The 23,196-nt window shown below is 37.6% G+C and overlaps 2 protein-coding genes across 4 annotated transcripts; both read left to right on the plus strand.

Moving 5' to 3' along the window:
- Nucleotides 1-382: 382 nt before the first annotated feature.
- LOC114479488 (D-threo-3-hydroxyaspartate dehydratase) lies at nucleotides 383-10,064 on the plus strand. Of its 3 annotated transcripts, none has more exons than XR_003675999.1 (10): nucleotides 383-423; nucleotides 2,412-2,567; nucleotides 2,656-2,785; nucleotides 5,274-5,424; nucleotides 6,984-7,164; nucleotides 7,982-8,100; nucleotides 8,208-8,334; nucleotides 9,472-9,569; nucleotides 9,680-9,785; nucleotides 9,866-9,897. XR_003675999.1 is itself a non-coding variant. In XM_028473186.1 (10 exons), exons 1-10 carry the CDS (start codon nucleotides 389-391, stop codon nucleotides 9,953-9,955), a joined length of 1,158 nt encoding a protein of 385 aa, XP_028328987.1. In that variant the 5' UTR covers nucleotides 383-388; the 3' UTR covers nucleotides 9,956-10,064. The 3 variants fall into 3 exon arrangements, 2 of the variants coding, with proteins under 2 accessions (XP_028328987.1, XP_028328988.1); XM_028473186.1 differs by having other exon boundaries at nucleotides 9,507-9,569; nucleotides 9,866-10,064; XM_028473187.1 differs by having other exon boundaries at nucleotides 409-505; nucleotides 9,507-9,569; nucleotides 9,866-10,064.
- A 1,972-nt stretch (nucleotides 10,065-12,036) lies between these two features.
- orc2 (origin recognition complex, subunit 2) lies at nucleotides 12,037-23,174 on the plus strand. The gene is made up of 15 exons (XM_028473631.1): nucleotides 12,037-12,328; nucleotides 12,405-12,554; nucleotides 14,174-14,251; nucleotides 16,012-16,101; nucleotides 16,181-16,212; nucleotides 16,285-16,342; nucleotides 16,431-16,753; nucleotides 16,843-16,952; nucleotides 17,563-17,695; nucleotides 18,905-19,001; nucleotides 19,182-19,328; nucleotides 21,453-21,624; nucleotides 21,700-21,761; nucleotides 22,823-22,941; nucleotides 23,034-23,174. The coding sequence occupies exons 1-15, from the start codon at nucleotides 12,259-12,261 to the stop codon at nucleotides 23,115-23,117; spliced, it is 1,725 nt and encodes a 574-aa protein (XP_028329432.1). The 5' UTR covers nucleotides 12,037-12,258; the 3' UTR covers nucleotides 23,118-23,174.
- Nucleotides 23,175-23,196: the final 22 nt, after the last annotated feature.

Genomic DNA, 23,196 nt, shown 5'->3' on the forward strand with positions numbered 1-23,196 from the left:
TCTATTTGTTACACAGTATAACAAACATTATATAGAAAATGAATAAATACATTAAAAATAAAATAAAAATAAATAAAAATAAAAAATCCAACAGGTCTGCCTTTTCATGTAAACCACTGAAACAAAAATATATTCACCTAGTTGATTTCATAAGATAGATTTTCAGCAAATCTCAATATACCATTCATGTTTTATGAAATTAATTTACATTTCACAGGATTTAAAAAAATAAATAAAAATAAGGATAAACGAAAGAAGATAATGACATGAATGTGTAAACTCTGTAAATTCTACAACACATCTAAACTGACTTCATTCTTGTATCAAAGTCGTAGTTTGACACAGTTTTAATGGCATAGTTTTATTCTAACGGTGAAGCCCATGTGACATGTTTCCATGCAGTGTTGGCCCTTCTCGGACACCGTACGTACACTTTCTATTTAATGTATTTCGTTAGGGTCAGGGTTAGGGTTTAAACCGGATTTACTGCTGCTGTTCGCTGAAGGTAAAAAAAAGTGTTTCTTCTTCTCAAATCTGCTTATATCTGTACTTTAAGATACATTTGATTTTTTTTAAACTACCGTGTTCTGTCGTTGTGACGAGCACAGAGACGTTTTATCTGCTAATGCACCTTATTGACACTATACTGAAGCTGCAACGTTAACTATGTGACTTTATTCTTATAAATACCCTTTTTGTGACGTAATTTAAATAATTTAATTTGCCCTTGTGTTTACTTTACATGGATCAAAGGTCAGTTGCTCTCTGAAGCCTGAAACTCTACAAAACTAGACTCAATGGTGTAAAAATGAAAGAAATGTTGCATATAAATCTGTAGTTGTAGGCTTAACACTTGAACAAAATACAGACTAAATAGGTGACATTGCAAAATGTAAAGTTTGAAGAGAGACATTTTTAAACATGGATATCACTGTTTAGATCCGTGGTTTCCAACCAGGGGTATGCGTACCCTTAACGGTACTTGAACACATTTCAGGGGGTACACAGAAACATTTGTCAATGACAAATTTGACATGCACACAGACATTTTCCTCATCCATCGGGAATAAATTGTGGCACAACTTTTTAAAATACATCAAAATGTGAAGTTTAAAAAAGATTAAACTTCCAAACCCCAAACAATGGATGATGATTATGGATAATATTCTTGAGATGGGAAAAAAAATTTGATTATAAACTGGGGGAAATGGTTGGCATATAAAAATGTTATTTTGTATACACCCTATAAGAAATATTGTCTTCCTTTAGTTCATTATTTCCTTTTATTTCAGAATGTTCTTTTTTTTTCATAGACTGACTAAACAAAATAAAAATTGGAAGGAAAAAGTAGATCAAACTGGCCAAAACATCAGAAACGGATCAAAAAAAGGCTTAAATCAGTGGTTAATTTTGGACCAGAAGGAGGAAAAGACGAGACTGCTGACAACAATAATCAATGTAAAGTAAGGGGTGCTCGCTAAATGACAGAGAGGACTGAAAAAAGGTTGGGAAACATGGTTTGGATGATACAGGTCTATTATCAAATCTGTACATAAAAGGGGTGAGTATTGGCAAGGGTGTTGCAATACGATACGTATCACGATACTTGGGTCACGATATGAAATTATCACAATATATTGTGATATTCTACCCAGTTAATTTCAAATTAAACGTAGAGATGCGGCTGTTTCTCTGCTAACACCTCAGCATCATGTCTTGCTCGGTGAGCTCGCAAGTTAGTCGTGTTCCCACAATATTTCACTGGAACGAGGCAAATCTGCAGAAGTTTTTACTCCCTCTAAGTTGGAAGCGTAAGTACTTCCAAACGTCAGCTTTGTACTGTGGAGGCGTTGTTATTTTATGAGTCGGTCCGCTTTCTGCCACTGTGACTGCCTCTACTACACACAGCTAAGTGGCTCTACGGCGCCATCTACCCGGAGTGGAGGTGCGGAAGTGGCACAATTGTCAAGGTTTTTATGTAGAAACAGGAGCTGCTCAACATGCCCAGTAGTTAGTTAGGCTGCTCCGCTGAGAAGTGACAATGTCTCCAGCAGTAGAAAACACACGTCCACTAAAATGTGAAAAATACAATAAGAAATATATTGATTAAATATCAGAAGAAGAAAAAAACTATATATACTGTATATATATATATATATATAGTTTTTTTAAAAATTGATTTAACAAAAACAATGTATTTTAAATTGACACCCAAAAAATTGCGATATATTGTGAAATCAATTTTTTCCACACCCCTAGTGCATAAGAGGGTTGTGATTTTTGTGGTCTGTGAAACGGCACCAGTTTGTCCCTTTTTATGGCCCATTGTATCTTTGTCTGTTTATTATGTGAGTGAAGGCAGTCATGCTTAAGAATTTAATTGCAGTGTGTGCGTGTGTGTGCGTAAACAGTGCAGGCAGTATGGAGGGTGAGCCCCTGTCAGCCCTGTGCACCCCTGCTCTGGTAGTGGATGTGGACAAAGTGAAGAGGAATGCACAAAGGATGATCCAGCGTTGCAACAAACTGGGAGTCCAGCTGAGACCACACATGAAGACCCACAAAACACTGTATGAATACATCATGTACTGTGAATTAGCAGACAGAGGCACTGTTCTCATCCACTTTGTGTGTGTGTGTGTGTGTGTGTGTGTATAGAGAGTGTGCTGATGTCATGACGGGTGGATCTCGGAGGTGCATAGTGGTCTCCACCCTCGCAGAGGCCTGTTTCTATGCCGATCACGGCTTTGATGACATCCTGTATGCTTACTCTCTTCCCTTTGATAAGGTTTGGCTCCACTCATCGTGTTTCTCAAGTAAACATCCTTTCGATAACAACAGGAACTACAGTTGTGTGCGAAAGTCAGGGCACCCCTTTAAAAACAGCATATTTTATATATTTAAAAAGTTATATTCATATTTACTGTCTCTCTGGTATATGGGAAAAAAGACAATATTGTCAGGAAACATTAATGCATAGTTACATTTTATTTTATAAATTGAACAAAATTACAAAAATGAAAAACATAATTTTGGCATGTGCAAAAGTCGGGGCACCCTACAGCATCAGTACCTTCAGTACTTAGTAACACCCCCTCTGGCAGATATCACAGCTTGTAAACGCTTCTTATAGCCAACAACAAGTCTCTGGATTCTATTATTTGGGATTTTTCCCCATTCTTCCTTGCAAAAGGCTTCCAGTTCTGCAATATTCCTAGGACGTCTTGCATGCACAGCTCTTTTAAGATCTACCCACAGATTTTCGATAATGTTTAAGTCGGGAGACTGTGAAGGCCATTCCAAAACCTTCAACTTGCAGTTTCCACAGTGCGAGGCATATTTAAGAGATGGCAGGTGAGGGGAACTGTGGAGGTCAAGAAGAGATCTGGAAGACCAAGGAAGCTCTCGGAGAGAACAGCTCGTAGTCTGGTCAGAAAGGTAAACCAAAACCAACATTTGACTTCAAAAGACCTCCAGGAAGATTTAGCAGACTCAGGAGTGGTGGTGCACCCTTCCACTGTGCGCCGATACTTGCACAAACAAGACCTTCATGGAAGAGTCTGTACAAAAAAACCTTATCTACAACCTCATCATAAAATACAACGTCAAAAATATGCAACAGAACATCTACAGAAGCCTGATGACTTTTGGAAACAAGTGCTGTGGACTGATGAAGTTAAAATAGAACTCTTTGGCCACAATAAGCAAAGGTATGTTTGGAGAAAAAAAGGAGCAGCATTTCATGAAAAGAACACCTTGCCAACTGTTAAATATGGGGGTGGATCCATCATGCTTTGGGGTTGTGTTGCAGCCAGTGGGACAGGAAACATTGCTCGGGTGGAGGGAAGAATGGATTCAATTAAATACCAGCAAATTCTGGAGGCAAATATCACAGCATCTGTAAAAAAGCTATAGCTGAAAAGAGGATGGCTTCTACAACAGGATAATGATCCTAAACATACCTCCAAATCCACCATGGACTACTTCAAGAAACGCAAGCTGAAGGTTTTGGAATGGCCTTCACAGTCTCCCGACTTAAACATTATCGAAAATCTGTGGGTAGATCTTAAAAGAGCTGTGCATGCAAGACGTCCTAGGAATATTGCAGAACTGGAAGCCTTTTTCAAGGAAGAATGGGGAAAAATCCCAAATAATAGAATCCAGAGACATGTTGTTGGCTATAAGAAGCGTTTACAAGCTGTGATATCTGCCAGAGGGGGTGTTACTAAGTACTGAAGGTACTGATGCTGTAGGGTGCCCCGACTTTTGCACATGCCAAAATTATGTTTTTCATTTTTGCAATTTTGTTCAATTTATAAAATAAAATGTAACTATGCATTAATGTTTCCTGACAATATTGTCTTTTTTTCCCATATACCAGAGAGACAGTAAATATGAATATAACTTTTTAAATATATAAAATATGCTGTTTTTAAAGGGGTGCCCTGACTTTCGCACACAACTGTATATCATTAAGGTGCATTTATTAGTGGGATTGTTTTCTTAAAAATCCTACAATTTATATTGTTTAATGTATTTATGTATTTATCATAAACATCTTCATTAGAAGCATATGCTTAAAGATTTAGAGCAGTGTGTCAGAATGTATTTTGCAAGTAGGAACGGGCGTCTTCAGGGTCCGATGCAACCCCAATTTTGCACGTTTAAATTGCTTTAATAATGAAGAAAAACACTCTGTCATTAAAACTGAGCTGTTTTATGCTTTCAAAAAGATATTTTAAGAATTTTGTGGAATTTTACAATGATAGTAAACATGTCCGGCCTTTGTATTTATTTAAAGTTGCCCTCTTAGGATCATATTTCAACATTTTGTGAAATTGTCTTTTTTTTCAGCGGGTTGTAAGTAAAATCGGTGAAATTAACAAATACATATTTCCTGTATAAGCTCCTGCCACTTGTACAGTTTTTTTTATTCAAACCTTTTTTCTTTTTTTTTTAAATCCTAGGAAAATAACACGGTTCTTTTTTTCCTCACAAAAAAGGTTTTCCAGTTAACGTGACACATAACAATTCCCATGTTTTTCCTATTTGTAAAAGATCATACCGCCATGCACAAACAGACTCTGCGCTGCTGGCAGAGAAGAAGAAGAAGAAGAAGAAGAGCAACATCTAATTGATAAACACTAGTAGAAAAGTGGTTTCAACAATGCTTTGTATGAGTTAAAGCTGTTGTTTCACTGTCATGATGTTTAATTAAAGTACATTTTTCTACTAAACTTAGAACCGTAGTGGTAATATATGTACTATATGTGTAGGTGGAGCGTTGTGCAGCCCTGTCTGAGCGACTTGATCTCTTTCAAGTGTTATTGGATCACCCTGAGGCTTTGGAGCAGCTCAAAAACAGGCCGCTCAGAAACGGTCGCCAGTGGCACGTCTGGCTCAAACTGGACTGTGGCAACGGTAGAGGTAAAATACTGGAAGCATGATGAGCAACACACATTTAATTGTAGAAATTGTTACGTACCTGCTTAGATACCTACCTAAATAATTATTAGATCATACACAGTTAGATTTTTTGTCCCCCACATTTTTAAATCCCTGATTCTGACCATATCGTCCATCCATTCATTTTCTGACCTGAAGCTTCAACAGTTGCTTCATATTTCAGGGTCACTGGGCATATCTTACTGTTTTTAGGTTATTATCTGCATTTGTTTGTAGTCTTTTGCATACATTTTTATTATTAGTATATCTGTTAATATTTGCTACTAGTTAGAGTTTGTGCTTATTTACTCGTAATCTTTATTTCTAATCATCATATTTGTGTTTTCTCCTTTAAAGGGGACATATCATGCTAAATCCACTTTTTTAGCCCTTAAATGCATTTTGATGTATATTTAGATTGTTTAGAAGCACAGAAAAGTTCAAATTAGTCTCTTCAGGTGCTCCGTTGATATCTTTATATTCTGTTTTGGTCATATTTTTCAATCTGTTTCGATTTTTCGATTCTCTATTACGTTTTTTGAACAATAACGTCAGCAGAACTGCCAAATTAGGACATCGACTCCAGGCCCAACACTTCGAGCAATCCGCCATTTTTATTTCTCGCTTTTATTTTGTAGTCCAAGCTCCAGGATGCAGAAGTTACGAGAGGATAAATCAAAATGTTCGGTTGTTGGATGTAGTAACCCACACGCTTCATTACACCGTCTCCCAGCATCAGAACCTTTTCAAAGTGCCTGGTTGAGTTTTATTTTTCACTGAATTGTATCCACATCTGTGGGTAAGGTCATTTTTGTGTGCGCGCAGCACTTCAAGGATGACTGCTTCATCAACCTCCACCAGTATAAAGAAGGATTTGCCGAAAGACTTTGTCTGATTGAGGGTTCAATTCCTTCTATCTTTGGAGACGACGACCAGAGCACTTCGATAAGCTGTAAATAACGCTAAAAAGTGTGATGATAAGACGTCCCTGTCATTGTTTTGTTAGCATTAGCAGTTGCACCGTCTTCATATGTTAGCGCTGTGTGCTCGTTTTAGATCCTTGATGATATGGCCTACGTGATTTAATTTAAGTCTAAAGTTTTCATTAGTCATTTCATTTTGCCGTTTTGGAGTTGAACCTGGAGAGGGGGCGGGGTATGAAGTGTCTCATTTGCATTTAAAGAGACCGCACCAAAACGAGTTGCTCTTAGAAGCACATCAGAAAAGGGTTAGAAAAGGGGTCTGGGGAGCTATAATAATGAGGAATTCAGACCCAAGCAGTGCAGTTCAGCTTTATATAGACCACAACTGTATAATTTTATATGTAAAAAGGAAGGATTTAAAACCATGATATGTCCCCTTTAAAGAAAAGCCTTTTTTATAACACTAATTTTAGGTGTTTATGGGGTACTAATAGGTTTTAGTGTAATGTTGTATTACATTTTCACCTGGGATATCTTACTACCATTACCAACACTGTGTAACTTTTATTTTTGACAAAAATGAATTCAAAGTTATTGACCAATTTCTTCTTATTCAAGCTGGAGTCTTGCATTCGGAGCCTGAGGCTCTGAGTTTGGCTCGAGCCGTGTCTCTGACAGACGGTGTGGAGCTGACTGGGGTCTACGCTCACTGTGGGAACACTTACAACTGCAGAGGAGTGGAGCAGATACACGCTGTGGCCCAAGAAACCACAACATTTACACTGCAGTTCATGGAAAAGTAAGTCCAAAGCCTTTTGAACACTGAATGGGATGAAGAGGTTGACTTTGATTCATAGAGAAGTTGTTGAAAAGCCTTGTTTGTTAAAGAAGTTATTGTAATAACTTAATCATATTCGCTCACGTGAACCTAAAGATTCAATTTGCATTGATTCATAAGTTCATGAACAATATTTTGCTTTCTTGATATTAAAAAATAAAATAAGGAAAATGATAACCTGCTATGCAAGTTGTTTGATATTTTTGTTTGTCTGTTTTTCAATCTTGGGTTGTGAACCCATGTGGGGTCGCCAGGAATTGAAATGGGGTCACCTGAAATGTCCAGTCATTGGTAAAAAATTACTGATAAAAATGATGGTGTTTTTTTTTTTTTTTTTAATATTTATTAATAATAATAATTATTATTATTATTATTATTATTATTTAATTATTCTTTACCACACACAATCTCAAACAAAAAATATTCTAAACTATCACTTCCTCAAATATAACTCTAGTTCAAATAAAATCCAGCTTTAAAATATCAAGAATAAATATCTCTGGGGTCGCCAGAAATTTGCGATATAAAAATAGGGTCACGTACCCAAAAAAGGTTGGGAACCACTGGTCTAATCTATCTTATTAACGCCATTTATTTTTCTTAACATGGAGCTATTTAGTAGTAGGTACTCTGATACATGGAAATAAAGGGAATGGTTTTCCCTGACATTAATGCAAATGATAGTGATTAGTTTATTTCATTAAGCTTTGTCAGATTGCATCTCTGGCTGTAATGAAGCCATAAATCATAACCAAATTGCATTGATTTTTTTTATTAGACTCAAGGCTGTCGGCATCACCTGTAAGTCCAGTATTGGCTCCACCCCTTCCTGCAGTCACCCAGTCGATGACATGTCCCAACTCAGTGAGGTGCATCCTGGGAACTACGTATTCTACGGTCAGTCCAATTACGATTTTTGGTTTTTTTTCAAAGCGCTGTTGGGAAACACAGAAGCCAACAGTTGTAATAAGTGTGTGTGCATGTGTGTGTGTGGCTGCTTTCAGATACGCAGCAGTCGGTCATCGGCTCGTGCTGTCTGGAGGACATCGCTGTGCGGGTATTGACTAGAGTCATTGGACACTGTCCTCACAGGAACCAGCTGCTCATTGACTGTGGCTGGTGTGGACTCAGGTAACTTCATCAGCATTATTTGATTAATCCTGAAACATAAAATAACTTCTGAAATTATTCATGTTAATCAGTTATGATGGGCAGGTTTAAATTTCCTTTATGACTTTATTATAACATGAGAGGAAGAATACATCCATTAAAGCAGTGGTTCTCAAACTTTTCCGCCCACAACCCCCAAAATTAAGGTTCCAGAGACCGGGGACCCCCACTGTACCTGAATGGTTGAACACGGACCTGAATATTCTAGAAACAGTCAGATGGAGACAGGTTCATCTATAAGGGGGAATAAAGGGGAGAGCTTTTTGGCTCCCATCCATAAATTTAGCAAAATTATTGTCCATTGTTTTATGAATCTGTGATAACCACATTTATTTATTTATTTATCTGAATAATATCCACTTTTATCCAGGAAGTTTATTATTTGTGCCATAGTATATAGTCATCTTAAAAATGTAAATCATTGTTTAAATCAGAAATAAAATGGGTTAAAAGTGACCAAAAATGATGGAAAAGGTGGTGAAATTGGATAAATGTTGCAAATAATAAGGAAAAAAGTAGGAACTATTAGTTTAAACTGGCAAATAATGGCCATGAGCATGACAAATTGTGAATGTGGTTAGATTGGCAAAAATAAACATGAAATATGGTGAAAATAATGGGTCGACATATGCGACATTAGGTGGGAAAAGTGGTGTAAAGGGTTTATAAGTGCCAAAAATGTCTTGAAAGTGGAGGTATTGAAATTTTATGGAGAAGTGGCAGAAATGAAAATACTGGAGCAAAAATGCATTGAAAGGCAAGAAAAAGTGATGAAAATAGGTTAAAATATGGCAAGTTTGGTGTAGTTGCAAAAAAAAGGGTAAAAATAAGCAAAAAAATGGCTCAAATTGTTCAGACAATAATCTGAGTTTCTTGAAGGCATCTTGCGACCCCCCTCCCAGTGTCTCGCGACCCCGAATAGGGTCCTGACCCCAAGTTTGAGAGCCTCTGCTTTAAAGGGTATAAAATGATTATTTCCTGGTTGACGTGAGAATGATTAAGAAAGAGAGAGACAGAAGTAAGAAGAATAAGAAAGAGATTGTTGGAGTTTTAATGGAAACAAAAACAAATAAAGTCTTCCTGCACATGTTTACTTAGTGAGTCTGACAGACCGCTCATATGTCTCTGCTCAGCTTGGATGGAGCTGGAAAACTTCCGACAGGATATGCTCTCATCGAAGGACATCCAGACCTCAAGTATGGCTGCTCGCCTGTTTTTTTCTTTTCTTTTTTTTTTCCGATGTGAATGATAAAAACAGGAACAGATGATTTATTGTAAATTCTCGTAAATTATGTTTCCCTTTCAGATTAGTGTCTATGACACAGGAGCATGGAAGAGTGGAGCCCATCTCAGGTCCACTGGACTACAGTAAATACCCTCTTGGCTCTCTGCTCACACTGATCCCTTACCACGTCAGTAACTCTTCACTGCAAAAAGTACTTCTCACAAAGTGAATCTTAGGCGAATTGACATGTTGGCTCTGTTTCTGCAGGCGTGTGCGACGGCGATGATGCATCCCGTGTACTACGTGCACTCAGAGGGCCGTCTGGTTGGCAAGTGGACCCCCACGCGTGGGTGGTGAACAGCTGTCCAATAGGAAACTCATTCACTAAAGGATTTAGTCAGAAAAAACAATCAATATATCTTTGATTTTTCATTTGAGAAAAATAAAGAAATCCTCTGTAGCGGTATTTCATTTTGAATTGTTTAATAAAATAAATCCCTTTATTGGAGTGGTTTTATGAGGTATTTATATTAAAAAAACAAATAATTGTTTTGGAAAAAACAAAGACAGCATTTACTTAAATAAAAAAATAAAAGCTTCTTCCCTACCTTATCAGAAAATGTCAAACATTTCAATTTTTAATCAATAAATCCAGTTTATTTCACTGAAATAAAATGCATCGTTACTCTTTATGCAATGATTTTCACTGGCGTTTTTAATCTATGAAACAAATGTGTTGCTGACATTTTTTTAATTTTCTATTTAAATCAGAATATATAGTTCAAGAGTGTTATTTATGCCATATTATTTGATTTATTAGTTATACACATATTTATGATAATAAATAGTGATGTATTTTCTGGGGCTAGGTTTGGTGAATGTTTATTTACATGCATAATGTTGTTTGAGTATCAGGGGGAATCTCTGGTCATACACATTCTTAAAAACAGCAACTAATGTCTAAAATTAACTTAATAACATGTCCAAAATATAAAATTACTTAGAAATCAATAGAGTGAAAATGCCTAACAAAACAAAGTAAACCATAAATATATATTTTAGACAGATGAGAGTACATCATCAGCAAAAAATCTTAGTCTTCAATTATAAATTTCACTTTTTATTTTGTATCTTATTATATACTTTTTGTCAGAACACAATCAATTGAAAGAGGAAGCAATAAACACAATGAAACCAGAAAGGAAAAAGAAGATACAGAAAAAGACAAAAGCCATCCATAAAGCTTTAGATATTTATTTTAAACATGTTTTTTACAGGGTTGCAGCAGTCACATAGAAACTATTACAGCTGACATCAAGGCTAGGAGGTGTATAGTACACCTTGTACAGGCTGTTACTCTCACAAAAAAATGACAGCCTAAATATAATTAATAATAATAATAATACATTTTATTTAAAAGCACCTATTTCAACACTCAAGGTCACATTACAGAGTCATTGAAAACACAATAAAATATAACAATAAAGTAAGTAAAGACAAGAAAAGAAAGTACCACAAAATTCAAATGTATCAGGGAAAATGATAGGAAAGAACATGAGCGTTAAGAATATAAGTAAAGTGAATTTTAGAGGAAAAAAAGGTACGGATCAAATTATTTGGGATAAATAATGTTGTAAAACTAATGAATGTATAATGCTGGTGGATAAGGTCAAACCACTGTGGTGAGTCCGGTCAGAACTCAAAAGGCAGTCCGTAGTTGATTTAGATGGGTTTTAATGCAGACTTGAATTTGTAGTTTGTCCTTTACACTTCGATGCTAATGTGTGGTTCTAAAACAGAAATAATAATGTGTCAATCTCTAATGAATACAGACACTACTGCAATAAACTAACTGGTACAGAAATATTCACACTTTAAATAAACAACAGCAGAAGTAGATCCTCATTAAATGTTCATGTGAACTGAGAATAGCACCAACTAACAGTGGAAACGCTACATTTCACTACAAACACGAACACCATCAAAGTAGGGTGACTGACAAACAAACTATGAACTAAACTTAAAGTACTTAAGAACTAAGCACTGTAAACTCTGATGTGTCTCCTTCCTCGTTTCTCCTTCTTTTCTCTCTCTTCCTGCATCCTACACACTGGTGGGCTAGGCTCCGCCCCTTAAAGGGCCAGCATGACAGTCTTTAGACAGCCTTTTCTACAAATGTTAATTTTAAAGGAAATTGTCTTGAAATGCCAGTCCAAAAGCTGGGTTAAGTTGGTTTCTGTGGGGGAAAACTAGCTGTCGACAGTTATTCATGCATTCTTCATCACAAACATAAACCAAAAGTGACAGAAATGTCAAAACAGCCAAGCCACAGTACCCTCTGTGGAGTGCATTATGGGAAACGTAGTTCTAAACGAGAGCTGCGTTTCCATTGGACGTCTGCTGGCATTTCCTTGTCACGTGATTTAAAACTTCACAGAGATGGCGCGGAAAGTTGTGTCACGACAGTGAGAAAAAGCTCCGAGCGGGTGAAGGGATTTGTTGACGGAGCGTGCGTTTGTCCACTCACGCGCACATTGGGCAAGTAGGTCACGTGAGCCTCGTGGTCCCGATGTTTCCTCTCTATCTTGTTGTGCTTCACGTGGACACGTGAAACAGTGCGTTTTTAGCTTTTGAGTGTCCTGTGCTGTGGGTAGAGAACCATGAGTGCTCTGGAGGTGAAGTTCGTCGGGGACGGAGACGTCCTCGAGCACATCGTGGACAAACAGGAAGGTACGAAGCTCTGTCCGTCCGTCTGTTGACATAAAGGTGGCTCTGCTGTCATTGATAACCGGCTTGTTTCTCTCAGGTGTGAAGAACAGCAGCAGCAGCTCAGTGCAGAAAATGGTGAGCTTTAAGAACCAGGCTGGACGGAGGGATGCAGGGAGTGATGGAGAGGAAGAGGCAGCTCTGGATGAGCAGCATTACATCCAGGCCTTAGGAGCAGACAACACAGAGGGTGAGCACCTGATAGTCTAGGGCTGAGCAATATATATCGAGATTTCTATTTGGCGATATAGAAAATTGCGATATTGCCTATAACTATATTTTATAGCTTATTTTGAATGAACATACTTGTATTAGGAGTCACTGCTTTTGCTACTTCTCAGAACAGCATGAAAAGGACAGTTAGATGGATAGAGCTACCCCTAAACAATCCACACTACAAAACTCACTCACATGTGCTGTCCCCGAGAGGAGGAAAAAGCCAAAAGTGGCACATATTGTGCAGCTGTTTGTTAAAGGTATAGAGGATGATTTTCCCGAAGTTTAGAAAAGAAACGCCCACTGCACATGTTGCACTCTCTCACACAGAGCACAGTTTTAGTCGCGCACAGCTCTCTTTACAAGTTGGAGTCGGCATCGCTCATACAAGCTTACCTTCCAAAAGAAGATTTGCACTTTTCCCACTATGTCAGACTCGCCACCGTAAGTGAAAATCCATTTTCAAAGGACCCAATGCGCACCTGTCACGGGCAGGGGCACTTACGACAGCCTTACGTTAAATAAAGTTGATAATGAAATAGACATGTTGAGTATTTCTTTATTTTCTGCTAAGTCAGGGGTGCCGCATTCCAGTCCTCAAGGGCCGGATTCCTGAGACTTTTAGATGTCTCCTGCTCTAACACACCTGAATCAACTAGGGCTGCCAACTTTGGACGTTTAGTCGACTAATTGGTTGATGCCGTTGTGGTCGACCAGCAATGGTATCAGTTTCAATATGGTTTTTAAAAAAAATGCAATGCACTTATATAGGTGATAAGGATTAAATAACAATATAATGTATTTAATGCCTAAACATGATTCTATGTCCAGCAACAGCTCTGTGTGAGTGCGTGCTGCGCTGCAACAACAAAAAAGTGTTGCACTTCAGCTGTCAGTGCGCAGTGCGCTGTCCTCAGAGCAGAGAGGGAAAGAATGAAGACTTCTACTGTTGAATCAATTCTTCTTCTGCACAAGAACATGGATTGTCCTTATATTTGATAAGTGGATTATGTGAATAGATCCACTGTCCACTGCACACCTGTGTTTGACGTGCTGGTTACCCCGTGCGCTGATCTAATGATCGGGCACCGATATAAATACCTAATGTCTGTCGGACCTGTAGGTTTCATTTTTGCTTTGTCGGGGTCTGGTCAAAGCTTGAATAAATCATAAATGGTCTGTGTTTAAAAGCAAATCGGCACCACAAAAAAGCCAAAAATGTGTTTCTTTTTCTTTCGCCTCTTCCTCCTCTGCACCTGCTCATTCATCCTCCGTTTTTTTGTTTTTTTTGGTTGACTAATCGCTACGTGAGCCATAGTCTTGGTCGACCAACCATTTCCGTGGTTGACTACAGCCCTAGAATCAACTAGATGGCTCGTTATCATGCTTCTGCAGAGCTTGATGACAACATTGGTTTCAACAAGGTGTGTTGGTGGAGGGAGACATCTAAAAGTCTCAGGAGTTCATCCCTCGAGGACTGGAGTCTGGCACCCCTGTGCTAAGTGCTGTGAATGAATGAATAACATATGTAATATAATATAGAAGTGAAACATCTGTTATAACATCCGATGATAACTTTTGTTGATTTCACAGAAGGAGGAGAGAGTTTGGCGGGATCATCCATCTTCACCTTTCAGAAAGTGAAACGAGGCCACAGCATGGCACAGACCGGTGAGCTCATGTCAACAACCAACACGCAAATAATTAATAAATCTATAGGCTCTCAAATGATCTGAACTTGTAGATTTGAGAATAATCTCATTGATGTATAAAGCCTAGGAAAGCATGTTAACAGACTGGTATCAAATCAGAAATGGACTGAAATGGAAAAAAAACATTCAAACAAATGATGATTGTAAATTACAAAACTGTGGTATGAACAGATCATGTATTTTTTTTTTTTATAGACTAAGGCTCCATTTATGATAAATATGTATTTAATTATGTTTGTATAAATCTAAAGTAGAGTGCTTATTTCACCCACGCTTTTCAAATTAATCTTTAACTCAAAGGCTTCAGCCGACAGCTTTTTGGACAAGTTTTATCATTTATTTGATTGTTTTGTTGATAATGCAGAAATATCATTAACTTAAAGGTCCTATATCATGCTTTTTTAAGACCTTCCAAATTAAACTACAGCCAAATATGGTTAATATTTTCCGTTTTGCAAAATAAAATACAAATTTATAAAGAAATATGACTTACTTTCTTTCAACCCGTACATTGATGCGCACGGTTTCTCTGGAGCGCCCATTCCATGATGCAGCTCTAGAGCCCTGGCAGCATGGGCAACAGGCACTCCCACCAAGCTTTGTAAACACACTTCTACAGATGGAGGAGTGTAGTTCTGTGGAGACTTATCGCAACAATTTTTAGGATTACAGTTAGGTTTAGAGTAAGGTTTAGTCTGAGTCACACAACCTAAACTGACCCATCATGTGACCTAAACTGGCCAAATAGGGTGCTGCGTACGGATAGAATGTCGGTGTATTAACATGACAAGTTGGTTTGCATGAAATAAGACCTTTAATGTTTGTTTAAAGAGACCAAAATACTAATACCGGTATATTTTCGTAATTTTGCAGCACATTTTTTAAATTTTCATTATGTCATGCTCTTCCAATAGAGCACTTTTTTGGGTATTCTCCACTTTGAACAGAGGTAAACTTTCAAGCCCCACCTGTGCCCATTGCCCCACAAATAATCCTGACAAATAGCACATTTACAAATTTATTTAACTAACAAGTAACATCATATTTCATAATAAATCAAAAACTATTCACCTGCTTTACTACTTTCTTTGAGTGAAGTTTAAAATGTCCTCCTGTTTGTCACGCCCCACCTGTCATGTCTCCATTTCCCACACTTTGAGAAGCGCTGCAGTAGTGCATGTCAACTTATCTGTTTATGGACGATCAGACGAAGCTCTGTCTCTGTGTGTTAAACTAGGACAGGTGCCTTTGCCCTTGATCAGAGAATCAGCTACAAAATACTGCTACTGGTTTATAAAGCACTAAATGGTACTGGACCAAAATATGTCTCAGAGCTTCTACTCCAATATCAATCACCCAGAGGTCTCAGGTCATCTGGGACGAACCTATTTTATGTTCCGAGAACAAAAAAAACACAGAGAAGCGGAGTATACTTTTTATGCCAAACTCCAAAACTCTCAGCGCTTTTAAATGAAGATTAAAGACATTTTATTCCACACTACTTTTAATTAAACAGTCACACTATTTAGTCTGATATTATCTTCTTTTATTGATTGATACTGTTTTAAATGTTTGATTTTTTTTCTCATTTTTAAATGTATTTTTTTAGGTTTTGTGTAAAGCACTTTGAATTGTCTTGTACATGAAAGGTGCTATATTAGTGAATTTGACTTGATGATGAGAAATGGTCACATTTTTGTTCATTCTGTCTTCACACAGCAAGTGAATTAGCTCGGACGCCTGGGAAAAGTGTTAGCTTCGATCCAACACCGAACAGTGAACCGTCCACGCCCACTAGAACAAGACGCAGTGAGTGCTTCCTTCTGCTTTTCTAATCCCATCCTTCACTTACACGCTTCACTTATACATTCCATCTTGTTTTATTTAGCTCACAGAGGGGAAAGCAGGACACCACAAAGGGTGAGAGTGTTGACATTTCATTATTAAATGCATTTCATTTCATTTTATGCATGTTTTTTTTATTATTAACAGGTGAAAAAGGTTCAGTTTGTTTCCACGACTCCACACAGACTCCAAAAAAGAATAACAAGTGAGTCAAAAGGTGTTGAATGCTAATGACTGCTTGACTAAATGAGGAAAGTCAATCATTCTTTCACTGTTGTTGTTTTGTTTTCCAGCTCCGAGCCTGAGGTCGGACAGTGACAGCTCGCTGTCTCCCTCCGACTCTGATGAAGAAGAAGAAAAGGTGGAGGGTGTAGAAGTGATGGAGGAAGAGACGAGTAGAAAGAAAGTGGGAAAAGAGAACCTTAAGAACCCCAAAACACCGAGTAAAAGTTCGCCTGCAGCTCTTTATAAAACACCGGCCAAGAAAAGCAAGAACACCCCTGAGCCTCAGAACCAGCTCAGCATGACTGAGGAGTATTTCGAGGCCCACGGGAGCTCCAAAGTGCTGACGTCAGACCGTACGCTGGAGCGACTACACACACAGAAACTGGACCGGGTTGGTTTCTATAAGCCAGTGTCATACTCATAACTGAAATGCTGTCAGTGATGCGTCGGCCTCAGCTTTCACCTTACATTTCATCACAGGAGACGCTGGTCCGGCTCTTGGAAGGAAAACCCTCCTGCTACGTTAAAGAGATCCAAATGCTGCACAACAAACACGCAAAGCACTTCAGCAAATGGATGTTACAGTTACAGTAAGTTTAGCGCACTACGGAAGAGGATCAGGGCCAATTTTGATGGAGAGAATAATTTTGGGCAAATCAAGAGCAAAGTCGCAAAATAAAATTGAAGTACAATATCGTCATGAAAGTCGAAGATTTTTTTATGAAAGTCAATTCTAGGGAAGCTGACTGGGCCAATTCACCATATACGACAACAGTCTCCATTCAAACTGGCCCTAATGTGTTTCCGTAGCTCCTCAATAGCCACAAACGGACTGAATGCTCCGCCTCTTCCAAACTTGACTGTTTTTTTCTTCTGAACAGATTATGTTTTTGGCAATATGTCTTCAAAGCCCTTAAAGAGACTACAACTCTGTGTTTATGAGCTAAAAGAGAAAGAATCACTTTGTTATTAAATCCAACTTTGATCTATAGATCAACACAGGGGTTCTCAAACTTTTTTTTTGGCTTTATTACCCCCTTTCGACTTTATTCTCAACATTTTGACGTAACCTTGATTTGCTCAAAATCATTTTTTCTATCAAAATTGGCCCTAATCCTCTTCCGTAAGCGCACAATCATCGATAGTGTAGTTGTGAATGGCTTGGATTGATCTAAGTGTGTGTGGACCATGTGGCTGCAGGTTGGGCTTCAGTGTGATCGTCTACGGTTTGGGCAGCAAAAAAACTCTGCTGGAGGACTTCAGGGTGTCTCATTTGTCTCAAGAAATCCACCTCGTGGTTAATGGATTCTTCCCTTCAATTACTCTGAAATCGGTCAGTGTTTACACGATTATTATATCAGTGCAAGGTTGGCGTCATTTTTAATTGTAATTGGTAATTAATTACAATTACAGTGTAATAAGCATAATTGAAAAAACATGTTGCTTTTATAATCATAATTGAATTGTAATTGAGTTCTGGTAATTGGCATATGAACACCATTAAAAAAAATAATAATAATAATAATGAAATGGAGGGGTTTACTGACAGAAAAAACTCCACAAATATGAAAAAAAACTATATTTTCATGGATAAGGAAGCCTAACACTGCACAGCTGCTATAATAATTTTTGTTTTGTTTACTTTTTTAGTCTTGTTCCTTTTGTCGACTCACTGTAAAAACACTCAATGGCTAATGCAAAGGTTTTCAATGGTAACTTAAGGGACTGTACATTGTTTTCTTAGTAGTCATTTCATTGGGAGAGGATGGGTTGATTTTTTTTTTTTTTTGTTTCTTTGTCATTTTGTGTTTTGTGGTTGTCGCTAATGGTAGTGTTGTGAATTGATTTGATAAATTTTTTGTTTTGAATATGAACACAACAGCAGTGTTTTTTGTGAGTATTTTTGTGGTCATTTTGTGTAATTTAATTCTTTTTGTGTATTTTTGCAGTCGCCTTATATAATTTTGCAGTCGTCTTGCGTAAATTGTTGTCTTTTTGCAGAGGTGGAAAAGTACGAGTCTTCAGCACTCAAGTAAAAGTATAGATACTTCAATAAAAAATGACTCTGGTAAAAGTATTGAAGTTGCTCCCTTACTTGAGTAAAAGCAAAAAACTACATGCTACTAAATGTACTAAGTAAAAAAGTTAAACAAATGTCCCCTCAATAATAACACAGGTTTTTTAAACCAGCAAATTCCATATCTTTTATTTTGTTGTTGAATACTGGTGCATGGAAATAAATGAAATTTGTCACCCTTTATCAACACCTGGAGAATTTAGCATTCATTATAAATACAATTTGTAAATAAAAAATTTTAAGAAAAAAATGCAAATGCTTAATTAAATCCAGAGCAGCTTGTCAAAAATGCTAGTCAACGTAATTGACATTGATAATTGAAGACATAATTGTAATTGACCCCAACCCTGTATCAGTGTCCTATTATAATGTATTACTGCAGTGAAAACAAATACCAAAGTGAACAATCATGTTCAATGGAGAACAAGATTTAGAGCTTTTAATACACATTCTGTTTTTCATTAGATATTAAACGCTCTGACATGTGAAATACTCGAGCACCAGGGAAGTTTTCGGACACCATCGGACCAGATCCAGTTCATCACTCAGACTCTTAAAAAAGGTACGTGCCCACATGAAACCTCTTTGCATTGAACTACATAATCATTTCAGTTTCATTCCATCCAAGAAAACATCAAAATACAATCACGTATAACATGGGAGGACAAGAGCGGGAGAACTTGGTTATAAACAGGATGACTTTGTTGTGTTTTTGTACTTGTACCACCTCACCCCTCTGTAGCTCCTGACCTACACGTGTACCTTCTCATTCACAATATTGATGGACCAATGCTGCGAGGTGAAAAGACCCAGAGTGCACTGGGCCAGCTGGCTTCCTCGCCCAACCTGCACTTGGTGGCATCTTTAGATCATATCAACGCTCCACTGGGCAAGTGTTTATTTACCTAACTGGTCATTATTTTGGTATGGAACTGCTTTAAAGTACCATAATTTCAGGACTACAAAGCGCACCGCTATATTTGCCGCATTCCAATAACTTAGCAATTCTCTAAAAAAAAAAAATCCACACAATGGTCACATAGGTCGCACTGTATTGGCTGATGAGGGTGCTTTTCAAATGACTCGACCAATCAGAACGGGCAGGTAGGCGCCGCGGGCTGTGTACTCAAGTTAGGTTTAACGCAGATTTCCGTGTTTCAACTGATACCCTAAGTTCTGGGCTATAAAGTGCACTGTTTTATTGGGCGCGTTACAATAATTTTGTAATTTTTTAAGAAAAATCCACACAAATGCCACAGCATAACATAGGCCGCACTCTATTGGCTGATGAGGGTGCCCGGCAGACACTTCGGCCAATCAGAACAGGCAGGTAGGCGGGTTGCTGTACTCAAATTAGGTTTCATGGAAATGTCCGTGTTTCAACTGATAAGTTTCCTTTAATACGTGAAGTCTCCTCCTCACTGCTCCGCGTCTACATATCAGTCCGTTTACAGCTTTTTATGTCACTTTTTACTGGAACCACACTGATACACTACTTCCTCTGCTCTTCCTACCGTCAACTATCACAGAGTGATCACAGCAAGTCGGACTCTGAGTCAGAATACGGACGTGACTGCTTCTAAACAAACTAAACATGGTGACTTGACAACTTTATGCTGTTTATTTATTTCTATTACAAACTGGCCGACTTTTACTTTAGCCATGCTGTTCTGCAGCGCTCTCCCTCTCTTTCTCTGACAACTCTTCTCTGTGTCGTTGTCATGATGAGGGTGTGTGAGACAAACTGTCTGATCAGAATGATTCAGTGGGAGCGCGAATGATTTAATGTAAACGGTTTCATTGGTCCACCTGATCTAATGTGACGGAGCTCACATTAGACTTTTCGGTGACATGAATCGTGGAAACCAGCGAAATTTCACAAATTTGTTTAAGTTGAAGGGTTCCAAGCATGTGGAAAAAAGTAGTGGCTTATAGTCCAGAAATTACAGTAGAAGGTTGACATTGCCGCTCAAAAGTTTGTTTTCCTCTCCACTGTAAACACTGTACACACGAAACAGTTTTTTGACGTTTTCAGAAAAGTTTCGGGCATTGCATTGTGGGATGTGGAGTCTAATAAACTTGTGTATGAAAGTGCTTTTACGTCATTATTACAGTGGTTTCTTCGTCATACAAGGAGGACACTGATGCACTCGATACCTTTTTCAGTTTAAGTTTGTTCTTGGTATTCCCTGGTTTTACCTGACCCCACAAAACATTACAATTTGCTCAGATTTTGATATTTCCATGTGTAAACCATTGTTTTGCCACAACTTTGAGTCTGTGAAAACACCAGAAAAGTGTCGGGAAATCACTGTAAGAATTAAGGAAAAGCACTTTTTTGTGTCCTCCTACAGGACTCCACATCCCACAATGCAATGTGCGAAACTTTTCTGTCAATGATCTTTGATTTATTAATCTGAGGCCAAAACTATGGATTTATCTGATAAAATGTGCGTCTGCAGCAGCTTTAACAGACCACGTGTATTAAGAAAGAAACGGGTAGGTGATGAAATTATTTATTCAAGCTTTTCTATTGGTTTAACCAATATGATTATTATTATTATTAGATTGAAGATGGATGGTAAACCAATCAAATCTTACTTTAGATCCACCTTTATGAACGGAGGTGGTTATTGGTAGCGGAATTTAGAAGCAGTTGCTTTGCAGGCGTTATCAATCCAAAGCCTTTATTAAATCACACTTCTATACAATGCTGAGTAATTCTACAAAATAGCAAGAAAATGATACAATTTGAAATCTGCTTAATTATTTATCTTAGTGACAATTGTTACACCAAATTTGACATTTGACTTTTCAGAAACACCTGTTCTCAACTTTTCTTTCTCAACCTTTAAAGTAGAAGTGATGTAGAGTGTTTTTTTTTTTTTTGTCAAACCAATGATCCACTACAATATGTACCTGTAACAGTTGCAGGTATAGTTTGGATCAAATCCAGACGCCTTCATTGTGTTGAGCACTGTTAGAACCGAGTGTGTTCTGTGTTTACTACCAGTGTGGGACCAGTTTAAGCAGAGTCAGTTTAACTGGCTGTGGTGGGAGTGCGTGACCTTCCAGCACTACGCAGAGGAGACGTCTTATGAAAACTCTTTGCTGGTGCAGCAGAGCGGCGCTCTGGCTTTGTCCTCGCTTACACATGTGCTTCGCAGCTTGACGCCTAACGCGAGGTACAAAACGCAGACTTGTTCATTGATCATCTGCTCTGTCTGAACACATTCTGAACACATTCTGTCTCTTTGCAGAGGAATCTTTCAGCTGCTGGTTAAATTCCAGCTGGAAAACAAAGACAATCCCTCTTACACAGGTATGCATACGTTTCCACTGCCAACCAGTCAGGTTTAGGGATGTGAAGGAGTGAAAATTAAGTTTTCAGTTCATTTCATTTTAACTCAAGCTTGGGAATTTTAGGAATATTCAAAGATATTAACTTTCACACACAGTAATAATTTATTGGAATTAACATTAAAAAAGTGTTAGCTTTTCTTTTTGATTTGATTTTCTTCCAAAGAAGTTATCTATATGTAATATAGGTGTATATATATAATCTAAATTTGAGCAATTTTTATGTAATCCCATGCAGTTTTTTTTAGAACAACGTTGTGGAAATATTCTTGCAAACAGCATCTTCCAAAGTATCTATTTGTGTCACTTTTTGTATTAAAGCTATTAATCTTCCTACTATATGACCTGATTTAATCCTTAATCAGAGCAAAATAACAAGGGAAGAATTGTATATTTTTGAACTTTTGAGTATAAAGATAAAAGGTTTTAGTGGCAAATAAGCAGAAAAAAGATGCTCAGGTTGTCGAAGGGAAGGGAAGTTTACTTTGTAATTGCGTTAAGTATAACTATGGTAAATTATTTTTGTGTGTGTTGTATGTTGATATATAAAACTTTGGACACTTTTCTTTTATTATATTATTTTTGTGTGATTCGAAACTCAAAGGAAGAAATATTTCCCAGGTTTCTTTCATTTTATCTTATTTAGATTTTTTTTTATTTCTCTGAGTTTTGTTTTGAGAAAAGACTCATAAAAACCACAGGAAATTGGGAGTAACTTTTTAAATGAATAATGCCGATATTTTAGATCAGTGATTTCCAACCTTTTCCTGTTAACCCCCCATGGAAAGTTTCCAACTTTAAAAATTCACAAATTTTGGAACCTTAGCTGAAATGTTAGATTTTTTAAATTGTATTATTATAAATGGATGCTAATATTATATATGTTTGGATATGATAGTGACTTAAATCCACATTTCAAATTTCTGGTTAATTTCATTAAATAATTCCCATGAAAAGTTTATATTTTTGAAAGTTTCCCAAATTTTTTTACCATCAATTTTCCGCCCTGTGTGTCCCGTGCAGGATTGTCTTTCCAAGACTTCTACCAGCGTTGTCGAGAGGCGTTCTTGGTGAACTCTGACCTCACACTGAGGACTCAACTCACTGAGTTCAGAGACCACAAACTGATTCGGACACGAAAGGTGGATTTATAATAATTAAAATCCAATCACTGATCAGATAGGAACTCTGGCACTCATCACTGTTTTTTTTTTTTTGTAAACCTTGTTCTCAGGGTGCAGATGGAGTGGAGTACCTGGTCGTTGCTGTGGACACCAACACTTTGGTGGACTTTTTGGACAAAGAGGACTGGGACTAAGTATAGGGAATTAATGTATTAATAAAAATAATGAATACCTATGTCTATTTTACTTCACTATACCAGTGTAACAGAGGTC

This window comes from Gouania willdenowi, chromosome 17 (assembly GCF_900634775.1).
Source record: "Gouania willdenowi chromosome 17, fGouWil2.1, whole genome shotgun sequence".
NCBI classification, from domain to species: Eukaryota; Metazoa; Chordata; class Actinopteri; order Blenniiformes; family Gobiesocidae; genus Gouania; species Gouania willdenowi.

What these genes read in the sequence shown, in the direction of transcription:
- orc2 (XM_028473631.1), top strand. Translation starts at nt 12,259, where the DNA reads ATGAGTGCTCTGGAGGTGAAGTTCGTCGGGGACGGAGACGTCCTCGAG. An exon ending in AAAGCAGGACACCACAAAGG is followed by an intron (nt 16,213 to 16,284) that starts GTGAGAGTGTTG and finishes TATTATTAACAG; the next exon opens with GTGAAAAAGGTTCAGTTTGT. An exon ending in CTTCAATTACTCTGAAATCG is followed by an intron (nt 17,696 to 18,904) that starts GTCAGTGTTTAC and finishes GTTTTTCATTAG; the next exon opens with ATATTAAACGCTCTGACATG.
- LOC114479488 (XM_028473186.1), top strand. Translation starts at nt 389, where the DNA reads ATGTTTCCATGCAGTGTTGGCCCTTCTCGGACACC. An exon ending in ACTCTCTTCCCTTTGATAAG is followed by an intron (nt 2,786 to 5,273) that starts GTTTGGCTCCAC and finishes CTATATGTGTAG; the next exon opens with GTGGAGCGTTGTGCAGCCCT. An exon ending in GAAGGACATCCAGACCTCAA is followed by an intron (nt 9,570 to 9,679) that starts GTATGGCTGCTC and finishes TTTCCCTTTCAG; the next exon opens with ATTAGTGTCTATGACACAGG.